Source organism: Oncorhynchus nerka, linkage group LG2 (assembly GCF_034236695.1).
Source record: "Oncorhynchus nerka isolate Pitt River linkage group LG2, Oner_Uvic_2.0, whole genome shotgun sequence".
NCBI classification, from domain to species: Eukaryota; Metazoa; Chordata; class Actinopteri; order Salmoniformes; family Salmonidae; genus Oncorhynchus; species Oncorhynchus nerka.
Genome location: NC_088397.1, coordinates 95,311,327 through 95,326,679, shown reverse-complemented (window position 1 = coordinate 95,326,679; position 15,353 = coordinate 95,311,327). Strand labels below are relative to the sequence as shown.

Sequence of the window (15,353 nt, the reverse complement as noted above, 5' to 3'; positions counted from 1 at the left end):
AGCCTAGTGGTTAGAGCGTTGGGCCAGTAACCAGCAGGTAGCCTAGTGGTTAGAGAGCGTTGGGCCAGTAACCAGCAGGTAGCCTAGTGGTTAGAGTGTTGGGCCAGTAACCAGCAGGTAGCCTAGTGGTTAGAGTGTTGGGCCAGTAACCAGCAGGTAGTCTAGTGGTTAGAGCGTTGGGCCAGTAACCAGCAGGTAGCCTAGTGGTTAGAGCTGACAAGGTTAAAAAAAGGTAAAAAAGTGGTTAGAGAGTCTTTCTGCCAGTTAACCAGCAGGTAGCCTAGTGGTTAGAGTGTTGGGCCAGTAACCTGCAGGTAGCCCACTGTTGGTTAGAGTGTTAACCCAGTAACCAGCAGGTAGTCTGAGTGGTTAGAGCTGTTCCCTGGTAGGCTGGCAGTTAACCAGCAGGTAGCCTAGTGGTTAGGCTGGCAGTTAACCACTGTAGCCTAGTGGTTAGGCTGGGCCAGTTAACCCACTGCAGGTAGGCTAGTGGTTAGACTGTTCCCTGGGCCAGTAACCACTGTTAGCCTAGGTGCAGTTAACCCACTGTTGGGCCAGTAACCAGCAGGTAGCCCAGTGGTTAGAGTGTTGGCAGTTAACCACAGTTAGCCCAGTAGAGTGTTGGCCAGTTAACCAGCACTGTAGTCTAGTGGTTAGAGCGCTGGCAGTTAACCCACTGTTAGCCAGTGGTTGACAGTTAACCCACTGTTCCCAGTAAAGGCCAGCAGGTAGCCCAGTGGTTAGAGAGGCTGACAGTTAACCAACTGCAGTAAGCCTAGTGGTTTGACTGTTGGGCCAGTAACCGAAAGGTTGCTGGATCGAATCCCCGAGCTGACAAGGTTAAAAAAAAAATATTTTTTTTTAAATCGGTCTTTCTGCCCCCGTTATCCCACTGTTCCCTGGTAGGCTGATAGTTAACCCACTGTTCCCCAGTAAGGCTGATAGTTAACCCACTGTTCCCTGGTAGGCTGATAGTTAACCCACTGTTCCCTGGTAGGCTGATAGTTAACCCACTGTTCCCTGGTAGGCTGATAGTTAACCCACTGTTCCCTGGTAGGCTGGCAGTTAACCCACTGTTCCCTGGTAGGCTGGCAGTTAACCCACTGTTCCCTGGTAGGCTGGCAGTTAACCCACTGTTCCCTGGTAGGCTGGCAGTTAACCCACTGTTCCCTGGTAGGCTGGCAGTTAACCTACTGTTCCCTGGTAGGCTGGCAGTTAACCTACTGTTCCCTGGTAGGCTGGCAGTTAACCTACTGTTCCCTGGTAGGCTGGCAGTTAACCCACTGTTCCCCATTAAGGCTGGCAGTTAACCCACTGTTCCCCAGTAAGGCTGGCAGTTAACCCACTGTTCCCCAGTAAGGCTGGCAGTTAACCCACTGTTCCGCGGTAAGGCTGGCAGTTAACCCACTGTTCCCCAGTAAGGCTGACAGTTAACCCACTGTTCCCCGGTAAAGGCTGACAGTTAACCCACTGTTCCCCAGTAAGGCTGACAGTTAACCAACTGTTCCCCAGTAAGGCTGACAGTTAACCCACTGTTCCCCAGTAAGGCTGACAGTTAACCCACTGTTCCCCAGTAAGGCTGACAGTTAACCCACTGTTCCCCAGTAAGGCTGACAGTTAACCCACTGTTCCCCAGTAAGGCTGACAGTTAACCCACTGTTCCCCGGTAAGGCTGGCAGTTAACCCAGTGTTCCCCGGTAAGGCTGGCAGTTAACCCAGTGTTCCCCAGTAAGGCTGGCAGTTAACCCAGTGTTCCCCAGTAAGGCTGGCAGTTAACCCACTGTTCCCCAGTAAGGCTGATAGTTAACCCACTGTTCCCTGGTAGGCTGATAGTTAACCCACTGTTCCCTGGTAGGCTGGCAGTTAACCCACTGTTAAGGCTGACAGTTAACCCTGGTAGGCTGGCAGTTAACCCACTGTTCCCTGGTAGGCTGGCAGTTAACCCACTGTTCCCTGGTAGGCTGGCAGTTAACCCCGGTTGGCTGGCAGTTAACCCCTGGTAAGGCTGGCAGTTAACCCACTGTTCCCCAGTAAGGCTGGCAGTTAACCCACTGTTCCCCAGTAAGGCTGGCAGTTAACCCACTGTTCCCCAGTAAGGCTGGCAGTTAACCCACTGTTCCCCGGTAAGGCTGGCAGTTAACCCACTGTTCCCCGGTAAGGCTGGCAGTTAACCCACTGTTCCCCAGTAAGGCTGACAGTTAACCCACTGTTCCCCGGTAAAGGCTGACAGTTAACCCACTGTTCCCCAGTAAGGCTGACAGTTAACCAACTGTTCCCCAGTAAGGCTGACAGTTAACCCACTGTTCCCCAGTAAGGCTGACAGTTAACCCACTGTTCCCCGGTAAGGCTGGCAGTTAACCCAGTGTTCCCGGTAAGGCTGGCAGTTAACCCACTGTTCCCCAGTAAGGCTGACAGTTAACCCACTGTTCCCAGTAGGCTGACAGTTAGCCTACCGGGAACAGTGGGTTAACTGTCAGCCTACTGGGAACAGTGGGTTGACAGTTAACCCACTGTTCCCCGGTAAGGCTGACAGTTAACCCAGTGTTCCCCAGTAGGCTGGCAGTTAACCCAGTGTTCCTCAGTAGGCTGGCAGTTAACCCACTGTTCCCCAGTAGGCTGGCAGTTAACCCACTGTTCCCCGGTAAGGCTGACAGTTAACCCACTGTTCCCCGGTAAGGCTGACAGTTAACCCACTGTTCCCCGGTAAGGCTGACAGTTAACCCAGTGTTCCCCGGTAAGGCTGACAGTTAACCCAGTGTTCCCCGGTAAGGCTGACAGTTAACCCAGTGTTCCCCAGTAAGGCTGACAGTTAACCCAGTGTTCCCCAGTAAGGCTGACAGTTAACCCAGTGTTCCCCAGTAAGGCTGACAGTTAACCCAGTGTTCCCCAGTAAGGCTGACAGTTAACCCAGTGTTCCCCAGTAAGGCTGACAGTTAACCCTCTGTTCCCCAGGAAGGCTGATAGTTAACCCAGTGTTCCCCAGTAAGGCTGACAGTTAACCCAGTGTTCCCCAGTAAGGCTGACAGTTAACCCTCTGTTCCCCAGGAAGGCTGATAGTTAACCCAGTGTTCCCCAGTAAGGCTGACAGTTAACCCAGTGTTCCATGGACCCGTCACTCCACACTAGGGCTGCACACTCTTGGCATTCTCTCAACCAGCTTCATGAGGTCGTCACCTGGAATTATTATCCCAACAGTCTTGAAGGAGTTCCCACATATGCTGAGCACTTGTTGGCGGCTTTTCCTTCACTCTGCGGTCCAACTCATCCCAAACCATCTCAATTGGGTTGAGGTTGGGTGACTGTGGAGGACAGGTCATCTGATGCAGCACTCTATCACTCTTCTTATTGGTCAAATAGCCCTTAGACTGGAGCCACGAGTGTGCAAAGCTGTCAAGGCAAAGGGTGGCTACTTCGAAGAATCTCATATATATATTTTAACACTTTTTTTGGTTACTACATGATTCCATATGTGTTATTTCCTAGTTTTGATGTCTTCACTATTATTCTACAATGTAGAAAATAGTTTTTTAAAAACTTGAATGAGTTAGGTGTGTCCAAATTTTTGACTGGTACTTTACATTTGCCACGGTTAGACAAAAAAATATATTGTTCAACCAAGAGCCTATCAACCAAACCATCGACTAAATAGGGTAAGTCTACTCCACACAGAACAACTAGCAAGTTGCAACTTTTTATTTTACCTTTATTTAACTAGGCAAGTCAGTTAAGAACAAATTCTTATTTTCAATGACGGCCTAAGAACAGTGGGTTAACTGCCTGTTCAGGGGCAGAACGACAGATGTTTTACCTTGTCAGCTCGGGGATTCGATCTTGGAACCTTCCGGTTACTAGTCCAACGCTCTAACCACTAGGCTACCCTGCCGCCCCTACGCTCTAACCACTAGGCTACCCTGCCGCCCCTACGCTCTAACCACTAGGCTACCCTGCCGCCCCTACGCTCTAACCACTAGGCTACCCTGCCGCCCCTACGCTCTAACCACTAGGCTACCCTGCCTCCTCTACGCTCTAACCACTAGGCTACCCTGCCGCCCCTACGCTCAAACCACTAGGCTACCCTGCCACCCCTACGCTCTAACCACTAGGCTACCCTGCCTCCTCTACGCTCTAACCACTAGGCTACCCTGCCTCCTCTACGCTCTAACCACTAGGCTACCTGCCGCCCCTACGCTCTAACCACTAGGCTACCTGCCGCCCCTACGCTCTAACCACTAGGCTACCCTGCCGCCCCTACGCTCTAACCACTAGGCTACCCTGCCGCCCCTACGCTCTAACCACTAGGCTACCCTGCCTCCTCTACGCTCTAACCACTAGGCTACCCTGCCGCCCCTACGCTCTAACCACTAGGCTACCCTGCCTCCTCTACGCTCTAACCACTAGGCTACCCTGCCGCCCCTACGCTCTAACCACTAGAATACCTGCCGCCCCTACGCTCTAACCACTAGGCTACCTGCCGCCCCTACGCTCTAACCACTAGAATACCTGCCGCCCCTACGCTCTAACCACTAGGCTACCTGCCGCCCCTACGCTCTAACCACTAGGCTACCCTGCCGCCCCTACGCTCTAACCACTAGAATACCTGCCGCCCCTACGCTCTAACCACTAGGCTACCTGCCGCCCCTACGCTCTAACCACTAGAATACCTGCCGCCCCTACGCTCTAACCACTAGAATACCTGCCGCCCCTACGCTCTAACCACTAGGCTACCTGCCGCCCCTACGCTCTAACCACTAGGCTACCCTGCCTCCTCTACGCTCTAACCACTAGGCTACCCTGCCGCCCCTACGCTCAAACCACTAGGCTACCCTGCCACCCCTACGCTCTAACCACTAGGCTACCCTGCCTCCTCTACGCTCTAACCACTAGGCTACCCTGCCTCCTCTACGCTCTAACCACTAGGCTACCTGCCGCCCCTACGCTCTAACCACTAGAATACCTGCCGCCCCTACGCTCTAACCACTAGGCTACCTGCCGCCCCTACGCTCTAACCACTAGGCTACCCTGCCACCTCTACGCTCTAACCACTAGGCTACCCTGCCACCTCTACACTCTAACCACTAGGCAACCTGCCACCTCTACACTCTAACCACTAGGCTACCTGCCGCCCCTACGCTCTAACCACTAGACCATACCTGCCGCCTCTACACTCTAACCACTAGGCTACCTGCCACCTCTACACTCTAACCACTAGGCTACCCTGCCTCCTCTACGCTCTAACCACTAGGCTACCCTGCCACCTCTACACTCTAAAGGCTACCCTGCCACCTCTACACTCTAACCACTAGGCCTGCCACCTCTACACTCTAACCACTAGGCTACCGCTCTAACCACTAGGCACTCTAACCACTAGGCTACCTGCCACCTCTACACTCTAACCACTAGGCTACCCTGGCTACGCTCTAACCACTAGGCTACCCTGCCACCTCTACACTCTAACCACTAGGCTACCCTGCCACCTCTACACTCTAACCACTAGGCTACCCTGCCACCTCTACACTCTAACCACTAGGCTACCTGCCACCTCTACACTCTAACCACTAGGCTACCTGCCGCCCCAAGAAGATAAATAAATAAATACTTGCAAGAAAACACATACCACCACCTGCAGACGTACTTAAAATACAAATAAAACATGGAATCCTGAATGAAAGTGCATTTTCTTTCTTCCTGCTAGTGAGTGCAGGCAGTCTGGCTGCACTCCTAGCCAGACTGCCAGTCTGTACCCCTAGCTCTAGCCAGACTGCCTGCCTGTCTGTCTGTACTCCTAGCCAGACTGCCTGTCTGCCTGTCTGTACTCCTAGCCGCAGCCAGACTGCCTGTCTGTACTCCTAGCCGCAGCCAGACTGCCTGTCTGTACTCCTAGCCGCAGCCAGACTGCCTGTCTGTACTCCTAGCCGCAGCCAGACTGCCTGTCTGTACTCCTAGCCGCAGCCAGACTGCCTGTCTGTACTCCTAGCCGCAGCCAGACTGCCTGTCTGTACTCCTAGCCGCAGCCAGACTGCCTGTCTGTACTGCCAGACTGCCTGTCTGTACTCCTAGCCGCAGCCAGACTGCCTGTCTGTACTCCTAGCCGCAGCCAGACTGCCTGTCTGTACTCCTAGCCGCAGCCAGACTGCCTGTCTGTACTCCTAGCCGCAGCCAGACTGCCTGTCTGTACTCCTAGCCGCAGCCAGACTGCCTGTCTGTAATCCTAGCCTAGCCAGACTGCCTGTCTGTAATCCTAGCTCAGCCAGACTGCCTGTCTGTACTCCTAGCTCGCAGCCAGACTGCCTGTCTGTAATCCTAGCTCTAGCCAGACTGCCTGTCTGTACTCCTAGCTCTAGCCAGACTGCCTGTCTGTACTCCTAGCCGCTAGCCAGACTGCCTGTCTATAATCTAGCTCTAGCCAGACTGCCTGTCTATAATCCTAGCTCAGCCAGACTGCCTGTCTGTAATCCTAGCTCTAGCCAGCCAGACTGCCTGTCTATAATCCTAGCCTAGCCAGCCTGCCTGTCTATAATCCTAGCTCTAGCCAGCCTGCCTGTCTATAATCCTAGCTCTAGCCAGCCTGCCTGTCTGTACTCCTAGCCGCAGCCAGACTGCCTGTCTATAATCCTAGCTCTAGCCAGACTGCCTGTCTATAATCCTAGCTCTAGCCAGACTGCCTGTCTATAATCCTAGCTCTAGCCAGACTGCCTGTCTATAATCCTAGCTCTAGCCAGACTGCCAGCTAGCTCTAGCCAGACTGCCTGTCTATAATCCTAGCTCTAGCCAGACTGCCTGTCTATAATCCTAGCTCTAGCCAGCCTGCCTGTCTATAATCCTAGCTCTAGCCAGACTGCCTGTCTATAATCCTAGCTCTAGCCAGACTGCCTGTCTGTACTCCTAGCTCTAGCCAGACTGCCTGTCTGTACTCCTAGCTCTAGCCAGACTGCCTGTCTATAATCCTAGCTCTAGCCAGACTGCCTGTCTGTACCCTAGCCTAGCCAGACTGTCGCAGCCAGACTGCCTGTCTATAATCCTAGCTCTAGCCAGACTGCCTGTCTATAATCCTAGCTCTAGCCAGACTGCCTGTCTATAATCCTAGCTCTAGCCAGACTGTCTGTCTGTACTCCTAGCCGCAGCCAGACTGCCTGTCTATAATCCTAGCTCTAGCCAGACTGCCTGTCTATAATCCTAGCTCTAGCCAGACTGCCTGTCTATAATCCTAGCTCTAGCCAGACTGCCTGTCTATAATCCTAGCTCTAGCCAGCCTGCCTGTCTATAATCCTAGCTCTAGCCAGCCTGCCTGTCTATAATCCTAGCTCTAGCCAGACTGCCTGCCTGTCTGTCTGTACTCCTAGCCAGACTGCCTGTCTGCCTGTCTGTACTCCTAGCCGCAGCCAGACTGCCTGTCTGTACTCCTAGCCGCAGCCAGACTGCCTGTCTGTACTCCTAGCCGCAGCCAGACTGCCTGTCTGTACTCCTAGCCGCAGCCAGACTGCCTGTCTGTACTCCTAGCCGCAGCCAGACTGCCTGTCTGTACTCCTAGCCGCAGCCAGACTGCCTGTCTGTACTCCTAGCCGCAGCCAGACTGCCTGTCTGTACTCCTAGCCGCAGCCAGACTGCCTGTCTGTACTCCTAGCCGCAGCCAGACTGCCTGTCTGTACTCCTAGCCGCAGCCAGACTGCCTGTCTGTACTCCTAGCCGCAGCCAGACTGCCTGTCTGTAATCCTAGCTCTAGCCAGACTGCCTGTCTGTAATCCTAGCTCTAGCCAGACTGCCTGTCTGTAATCCTAGCTCTAGCCAGACTGCCTGTCTGTAATCCTAGCTCTAGCCAGACTGCCTGTCTGTACTCCTAGCTCTAGCCAGACTGCCTGTCTGTACTCCTAGCTCTAGCCAGACTGCCTGTCTGTACTCCTAGCTCTAGCCAGACTGCCTGTCTATAATCCTAGCTCTAGCCAGACTGCCTGTCTATAATCCTAGCTCTAGCCAGACTGCCTGTCTATAATCCTAGCTCTAGCCAGACTGCCTGTCTATAATCCTAGCTCTAGCCAGCCAGCCTGCCTGTCTGTCTATAATCCTAGCTCTAGCCAGCCAGCCTGTCTATAATCCTAGCTCTAGCCAGCCTGCCTGTCTATAATCCTAGCTCTAGCCAGCCTGCCTGTCTATAATCCTAGCTCTAGCCAGCCTGCATGCCTGTCTATAATCCTAGCTCTAGCCAGCCTGCCTGTCTATAATCCTAGCTCTAGCCAGACTGCCTGTCTATAATCCTAGCTCTAGCCAGACTGCCTGTCTATAATCCTAGCTCTAGCCAGCCTGCCTGTCTATAATCCTAGCTCTAGCCAGCCTGCCTGTCTATAATCCTAGCTCTAGCCAGACTGCCTGTCTATAATCCTAGCTCTAGCCAGACTGCCTGTCTATAATCCTAGCTCTAGCCAGACTGCCTGTCTATAATCCTAGCTCTAGCCAGACTGCCTGTCTGTACCCCTAGCTCTAGCCAGACTGTCTGTCTGTACTCCTAGCCGCAGCCAGACTGCCTGTCTATAATCCTAGCTCTAGCCAGACTGCCTGTCTATAATCCTAGCTCTAGCCAGACTGCCTGTCTATAATCCTAGCTCTAGCCAGACTGCCTGTCTATAATCCTAGCTCTAGCCAGCCTGCCTGTCTATAATCCTAGCTCTAGCCAGCCTGCCTGTCTGTACTCCTAGCGCAGCCAGACTGCCTGCCTGTCTATAATCCTAGCTCTAGCCAGCCTGCCTGTCTATAATCCTAGCTCTAGCCAGCCTGCCTGTCTATAATCCTAGCTCTAGCCAGACTGCCTGTCTATAATCCTAGCTCTAGCCAGACTGCCTGTCTATAATCCTAGCTCTAGCCAGCCTGCCTGTCTATAATCCTAGCTCTAGCCAGCCTGCCTGTCTGTACTCCTAGCCGCAGCCAGACTGCCTGCCTGTCTATAATCCTAGCTCTAGCCAGCCTGCCTGTCTATAATCCTAGCTCTAGCCAGCCTGCCTGTCTATAATCCTAGCTCTAGCCAGACTGCCTGTCTATAATCCTAGCTCTAGCCAGACTGCCTGTCTATAATCCTAGCTCTAGCCAGACTGCCTGTCTATAATCCTAGCTCTAGCCAGCCTGCCTGTCTATAATCCTAGCTCTAGCCAGACTGCCTGTCTATAATCCTAGCTCTAGCCAGACTGCCTGTCTATAATCCTAGCTCTAGCCAGACTGCCTGTCTATAATCCTAGCTCTAGCCAGACTGCCTGTCTGTACTCCTAGCTCTAGCCAGACTGCCTGTCTGTACTCCTAGCTCTAGCCAGACTGCCTGTCTGTACTCCTAGCTCTAGCCAGACTGCCTGTCTGTACTCCTAGCTCTAGCCAGACTGCCTGTCTATAATCCTAGCTCTAGCCAGACTGCCTGTCTGTACTCCTAGCTCTAGCCAGACTGCCTGTCTGTACCCCTAGCTCTAGCCAGACTGTCTGTCTATAATCCTAGCCGCAGCCAGACTGCCTGTCTATAATCCTAGCTCTAGCCAGACTGCCTGTCTATAATCCTAGCTCTAGCCAGACTGCCTGTCTGTACCCCTAGCTCTAGCCAGACTGCCTGTCTGTACCCCTAGCTCTAGCCAGACTGCCTGTCTATAATCCTAGCCGCAGCCAGACTGCCTGTCTATAATCCTAGCTCTAGCCAGACTGCCTGTCTATAATCCTAGCTCTAGCCAGACTGCCTGTCTATAATCCTAGCTCTAGCCAGACTGCCTGTCTATAATCCTAGCTCTAGCCAGACTGCCTGTCTATAATCCTAGCTCTAGCCAGACTGCCTGTCTATAATCCTAGCTCTAGCCAGACTGCCTGTCTATAATCCTAGCTCTAGCCAGCCTGCCTGTCTATAATCCTAGCTCTAGCCAGCCTGCCTGTCTATAATCCTAGCTCTAGCCAGCCTGCCTGTCTATAATCCTAGCTCTAGCCAGACTGCCTGTCTATAATCCTAGCTCTAGCCAGACTGCCTGTCTATAATCCTAGCTCTAGCCAGACTGCCTGTCTATAATCCTAGCTCTAGCCAGCCTGCCTGTCTGTACTCCTAGCTCTAGCCAGACTGCCTGTCTATAATCCTAGCTCTAGCCAGACTGCCTGTCTATAATCCTAGCTCTAGCCAGCCTGCCTGTCTATAATCCTAGCTCTAGCCAGACTGCCTGTCTATAATCCTAGCTCTAGCCAGACTGCCTGTCTATAATCCTAGCTCTAGCCAGCCTGCAGGCCTGCTGAGAAGGATTTTCTGCTGTTTAATCTAGGAAGGAATTTTTCAGCCGGTATTGAAGTATGATTATGTGTTGATACAGCCATGAGGAGTGACTAAGGCCTCGGGCTTGGGTAGGACTGGGGTAGGGCTTTCACAATACCAGAAGTTTGACTTTGACACTGATACCAGGTTTAGTACCACAATCCTTGATATCAAAATGATACCACAGTCAGAAAACCAAAAGCGTATTAGACAAAGTCACAGAAGGGCCATTTTTTGTTGTTGTATGAATTAAACAATTAATTAATCAATTATATTTGACTTTGGTAAAAAATATATATAACTAAACAACGACATCATGGTGTGTGGGGGGGGGGGGTAGATTGTAGATAGATTGTAGCTTCCAATGTAATTGTCAGCATAATTTACAATCCCATATATTTTTTTGTAAATAACTAAATACACACACACACACAGTACTGTGTGTGTGTGTGTGTGTAGGTAGCCTAGTGGTTAGAGTGTAGAGGGGGCAGGTAGCCTAGTGGTTAGAGTGTAGAGGTGGCAGGTAACCTAGTGGTTAGAGGGTAGAGGCGGCAGGGTAGCCTAGTGGTTAGAGTGTAGAGGTGGCAGGGTAGCCTAGTGGTTAGAGTGTAGGGGCGGCAGGGTAGCCAAGTGGTTAGAGTGTTGGACTAGTAACCGAAAGGTTACTAGTTCAAATCCCCGAGCTGACAAGGTAAAAATCTGTCGTTCTGCCCCTGAACAAGGCAATTAACCCACTGTTCTTAGGCAGAATTTGTTCTTAACTGACTTGCCCAGTTAAATAAAGGTACAATTTAAAAAATAAGCCCAAACCAGATGGGATGGCATATCACTGCAGAATGTTTTTGTAGCCATGCTGGTTAAGTGTGCCTTGAATTCTAAATAAATCACCAGCAAAGCACCATCAAACCTCCTCCTCCATGCTTCACGGTGGGAACCACACATGCAGAGATCATCCGTTCACCTACTCTGCGTCTCACAAAAACATGGTGGTTGGAACCAAAAGTCTCAAATTTGGACTCAACAGACCAAAGGACATATTTCCACCGGTCTAGAAGACCAGAGTGGTGCCCTCACCACTGTGTGAATCAGGCCTTCATGGTCAGCAACAGTGTGTGAAAACCTTGTGAAGACTTACAGAAAACGTTTGACCTCTGTTATTGCCAACAAAGGGTATATAACAAAGTATTGAGATAAACTTTTGTTATTGACCAAATGCTTATTTTCCACCATAATTTGCAAATAAATTCATTAAAAATCCTAAAATGTGATTTTCTGGATGTTTTCTTCTCATTTTGTCTGTCATAGTTGAAGTGTACCTATGATGAAAATTACAGGCCTCCCTCATCTTTTTAAGTGGGAGAGCTTGCACAATTGGTGGCTGACTAAATACTTTTTGCCTCACTGTTTATCAGACACCATTATCTGACCAGAGACAGTAGCTTAGAGGCTCAAGTATATCAGACACCATTATCTGACCAGAGACCGTAGTTCAGAGGCTCAAGTATATCAGACACCATTATCTGACCAGAGACAGTAGCTTAGAGGCTCAAGTATATCAGACACCATTATCTGACCAGAGACAGTAGCTTAGAGGCTCAAGTATATCAGACACCATTATCTGACCAGAGACAGTAGCTTAGAGGCTCAAGTATATCAGACACCATTATCTGACCAGAGACAGTAGCTCAGAGGCTCAAGTATATCAGACACCAAAGCCCGACGGCGCACACACACACACACATAGTTCTTCCCAGATACTGTATTAGGAGCAAACTTACGTTTCTCATCATCCTCGTGCACTAACGACGCAGCTCTAGACAGAACATCCAATGGCGTCTCCATTCTTCACAACAAACCTGAAAAGAAAGATTTAGATTTAAAATAACTGTAATCTTTATGGATTATGACAAATGGACTGCTTACTATAGCGTTTCACGTATAACCATGTGTTATTACTGGGCTAGAACGTGGCTCCGAGCAGGATGCATTATTTACTAGCGTCTCGTGTCTTGCAGAGTGTGTCGTTTGTACCCACTGACAGAAGTCATGTGTCGGTTGGTGTCGTTGTCCTGACAGAACTGATGAACGAAGTAGTGGATTAAATAGCTCCAGTGGGAGGCTCATCTTACTCAAAACATAAAAAGTGATCCTGTATAAATAAAACTATACTAAATATAGGTCACGTCATCAAATACCTGATTAAAACACAATGTTTTGCAATGGAGGTCGACAGTAGTCTCAACAGCACCCTCTAGGGTTAGCACCATGGTATAGCACCAACTCAGAGTTGCACCCCTTCTGAAAAAACCTACACTCGATCCCTCCGATGTCAACAACTACAGACCAGTATCCCTTCTTTCTTTTCTCTCCAAAACTCTTGAACGTGCCGTCCTTGGCCAGCTCTCCCGCTATCTCTCTCAGAATGACCTTCTTGATCCAAATCAGTCAGGTTTCAAGACTAGTCATTCAACTGAGACTGCTGTTCTCTGTATCACGGAGGCGCTCCGCACTGCTAAAGCTAACTCTCTCTCCTCTGCTCTCATCCTTCTAGACCTATCGGCTGCCTTCGATACTGTGAACCATCAGATCCTCCTCTCCACCCTCTCCGAGTTGGGCATCTCCGGCGCGGCCCACGCTTGGATTGCGTCCTACCTGACAGGTCGCTCCTACCAGGTGGCGTGGCGAGAATCTGTCTCCTCACCACGCGCTCTCACCACTGGCGTCCCCCAGGGCTCTGTTCTAGGCCCTCTCCTATTCTCGCTATACACCAAGTCACTTGGCTCTGTCATAACCTCACATGGTCTCTCCTATCATTGCTATGCAGACGACACACAATTAATCTTCTCCTTTCCCCCTTCTGATGACCAGGTGGCGAATCGCATCTCTGCATGTCTGGCAGACATATCAGTGTGGATGACGGATCACCACCTCAAGCTGAACCTCGGCAAGACGGAGCTGCTCTTCCTCCCGGGGAAGGACTGCCCGTTCCATGATCTCGCCATCACGGTTGACAACTCCATTGTGTCCTCCTCCCAGAGCGCTAAGAACCTTGGCGTGATCCTGGACAACACCCTGTCGTACTCAACTAACATCAAGGCGTTGGCCCGTTCCTGTAGGTTCATGTTCTACAACATCCGCAGAGTACGACCCTGCCTCACACAGGAAGCGGCGCAGGTCCTAATCCAGGCACTTGTCATCTCCCGTCTGGATTACTGCAACTCGATGTTGGCTGGGCTCCCTGCCTGTGCCATTAAACCCCTACAACTCATCCAGAACGCCGCAGCCCGTCTGGTGTTCAACCTTCCCAAGTTCTCTCACGTCACCCCGCTCCTCCGCTCTCTCCACTGGCTTCCAGTTGAAGCTCGCATCCGCTACAAGACCATGGTGCTTGCCTACGGAGCTGTGAGGGGAACGACACCTCAGTACCTCCAGGCTCTGATCAGGCCCTACACCCAAACAAGGGCACTGCGTTCATCCACCTCTGGCCTGCTCGCCTCCCTACCACTGAGGAAGTACAGTTCCCGCTCAGCCCAGTCAAAACTGTTCGCTGCTCTGGCCCCCCAATGGTGGAACAAACTCCCTCACGACGCCAGGACAGCGGAGTCAATCACCACCTTCCGGAGACACCTGAAACCCCACCTCTTTAAGGAATACCTAGGATAGGATAAAGTAATCCTTCTCACCCCCCTTAAAAGATTTAGATGCACTATTGTAAAGTGGCTGTTCCACTGGATGTCATAAGGTGAACGCACCAATTTGTAAGTCGCTCTGGATAAGAGCGTCTGCTAAATGACTTAAATGTAAATGTAAATGTATAGCCGGTGTTCAGGAATTTCACATTCTCCTCTGGCTGCGAGGCCTCCAATGCAATACTATAGAGGCTTGTGGTTCTAGCTGCCATAGACTTGCACAGTAATGGACTTCTCCCTTAGTACTGCACATGTATGATTTAGGAGCGTGCTTAACTTAAACGTGACACACACTTTTTGCCTGCTGGCTGGCTGGCTGGCTGCACACTACCACCAGAAAAATAGGGAAGGCTGACCATTATTTAATTTTTTTCAAGAACTCAATTAAATCAGAGACAGAACATATTAAAAGTCAATACATTTTGAAATTTTTTTTTTTTTTAAAGAGAAAAAAGGTATTATTAGCTAGTTAGCTACCGAGCTACAGTAGGCCGCTTTGCTAGCTAGCGAGCTAGCTAACTTTACATAATGTTTAGCTAAGTTAATTAAATATAATCAGCTAGCTCATTTCCAGCTGTCAGATAGAGTTCCAGTCCCTAGCATGGAAAACTTTGAGGAATCAGAGATAACAGAATTATAAATTATATTTTAATTTGAGTAAAATGAAGCCTATTTCTTTGGGTTTTTTTCTGTCCTCATACAGGGAAATGGAGTGAGATCCCAATGAACGTCCCAAACCTGAGACTTAGGCAATATCCTGTTTCCCATGGATTAGGTGTACCTATGTTAGCAACAAAATATACAGTTAAACATCACACACAATGTATAAACCTATTACAATTGGAGCAGGCCAACCCTGCTGGGTCTGCTGGGTGCAGGGTTATGTTTCAGCCCAGCAATAACACACCTGATTCAACTTACCAATCTAATGAGTTGATAGTTGTGTGTTATTGCTGGTCTGGAATAGAAATCTGCTCCCCCAGTCGATCAGGGAACAGTGGAGCAACGTTGGCCACCGCTGGTTTTGGAGTTTTTAGTAATAATAACATCCTACTTGTTACTACTCAAGTATTGTTTACGCTAAGATGTTCAATCTTTGCATACGAGTTAGCTCACATACATTTTGGGGTGTACCGCTAACTAAGCTAGCTGTTTCACATCCGTTACACCAGTTAGCTCACATACATTTTGGGGTGTACCGCTAACTAAGCTAGCTGTTTCACATCAGTTACACCAGTTAGCTCACATACATTTTGGGGTGTACCGCTAACTAAGCTAGCTGTTACACCAGTTAGCTCACATACATTTTGGGGTGTACCGCTAACTAAGCTAGCTGTTTCACATCCGTTACACCAGTTAGCTCACATACATTTTGGGGTGTACCGCTAACTAAACTAGCCATTTCACAT

General features: G+C 50.3%; 1 protein-coding gene across 1 annotated transcript in view; it reads right to left on the bottom strand.

The window, feature by feature from the left end:
- vgll4b (vestigial-like family member 4b) overlaps positions 1-15,353 on the bottom strand; it is a 127,068-nt gene that overhangs the window by 110,350 nt on the left and 1,365 nt on the right. Inside the window, exon 2 of the mRNA XM_065004474.1 lies at positions 12,034-12,111. Within this exon, the coding sequence (XP_064860546.1) occupies positions 12,034-12,097 (64 nt within the window). The 5' untranslated portion in view covers positions 12,098-12,111. The remainder of the gene's footprint in view (positions 1-12,033; positions 12,112-15,353) is intronic.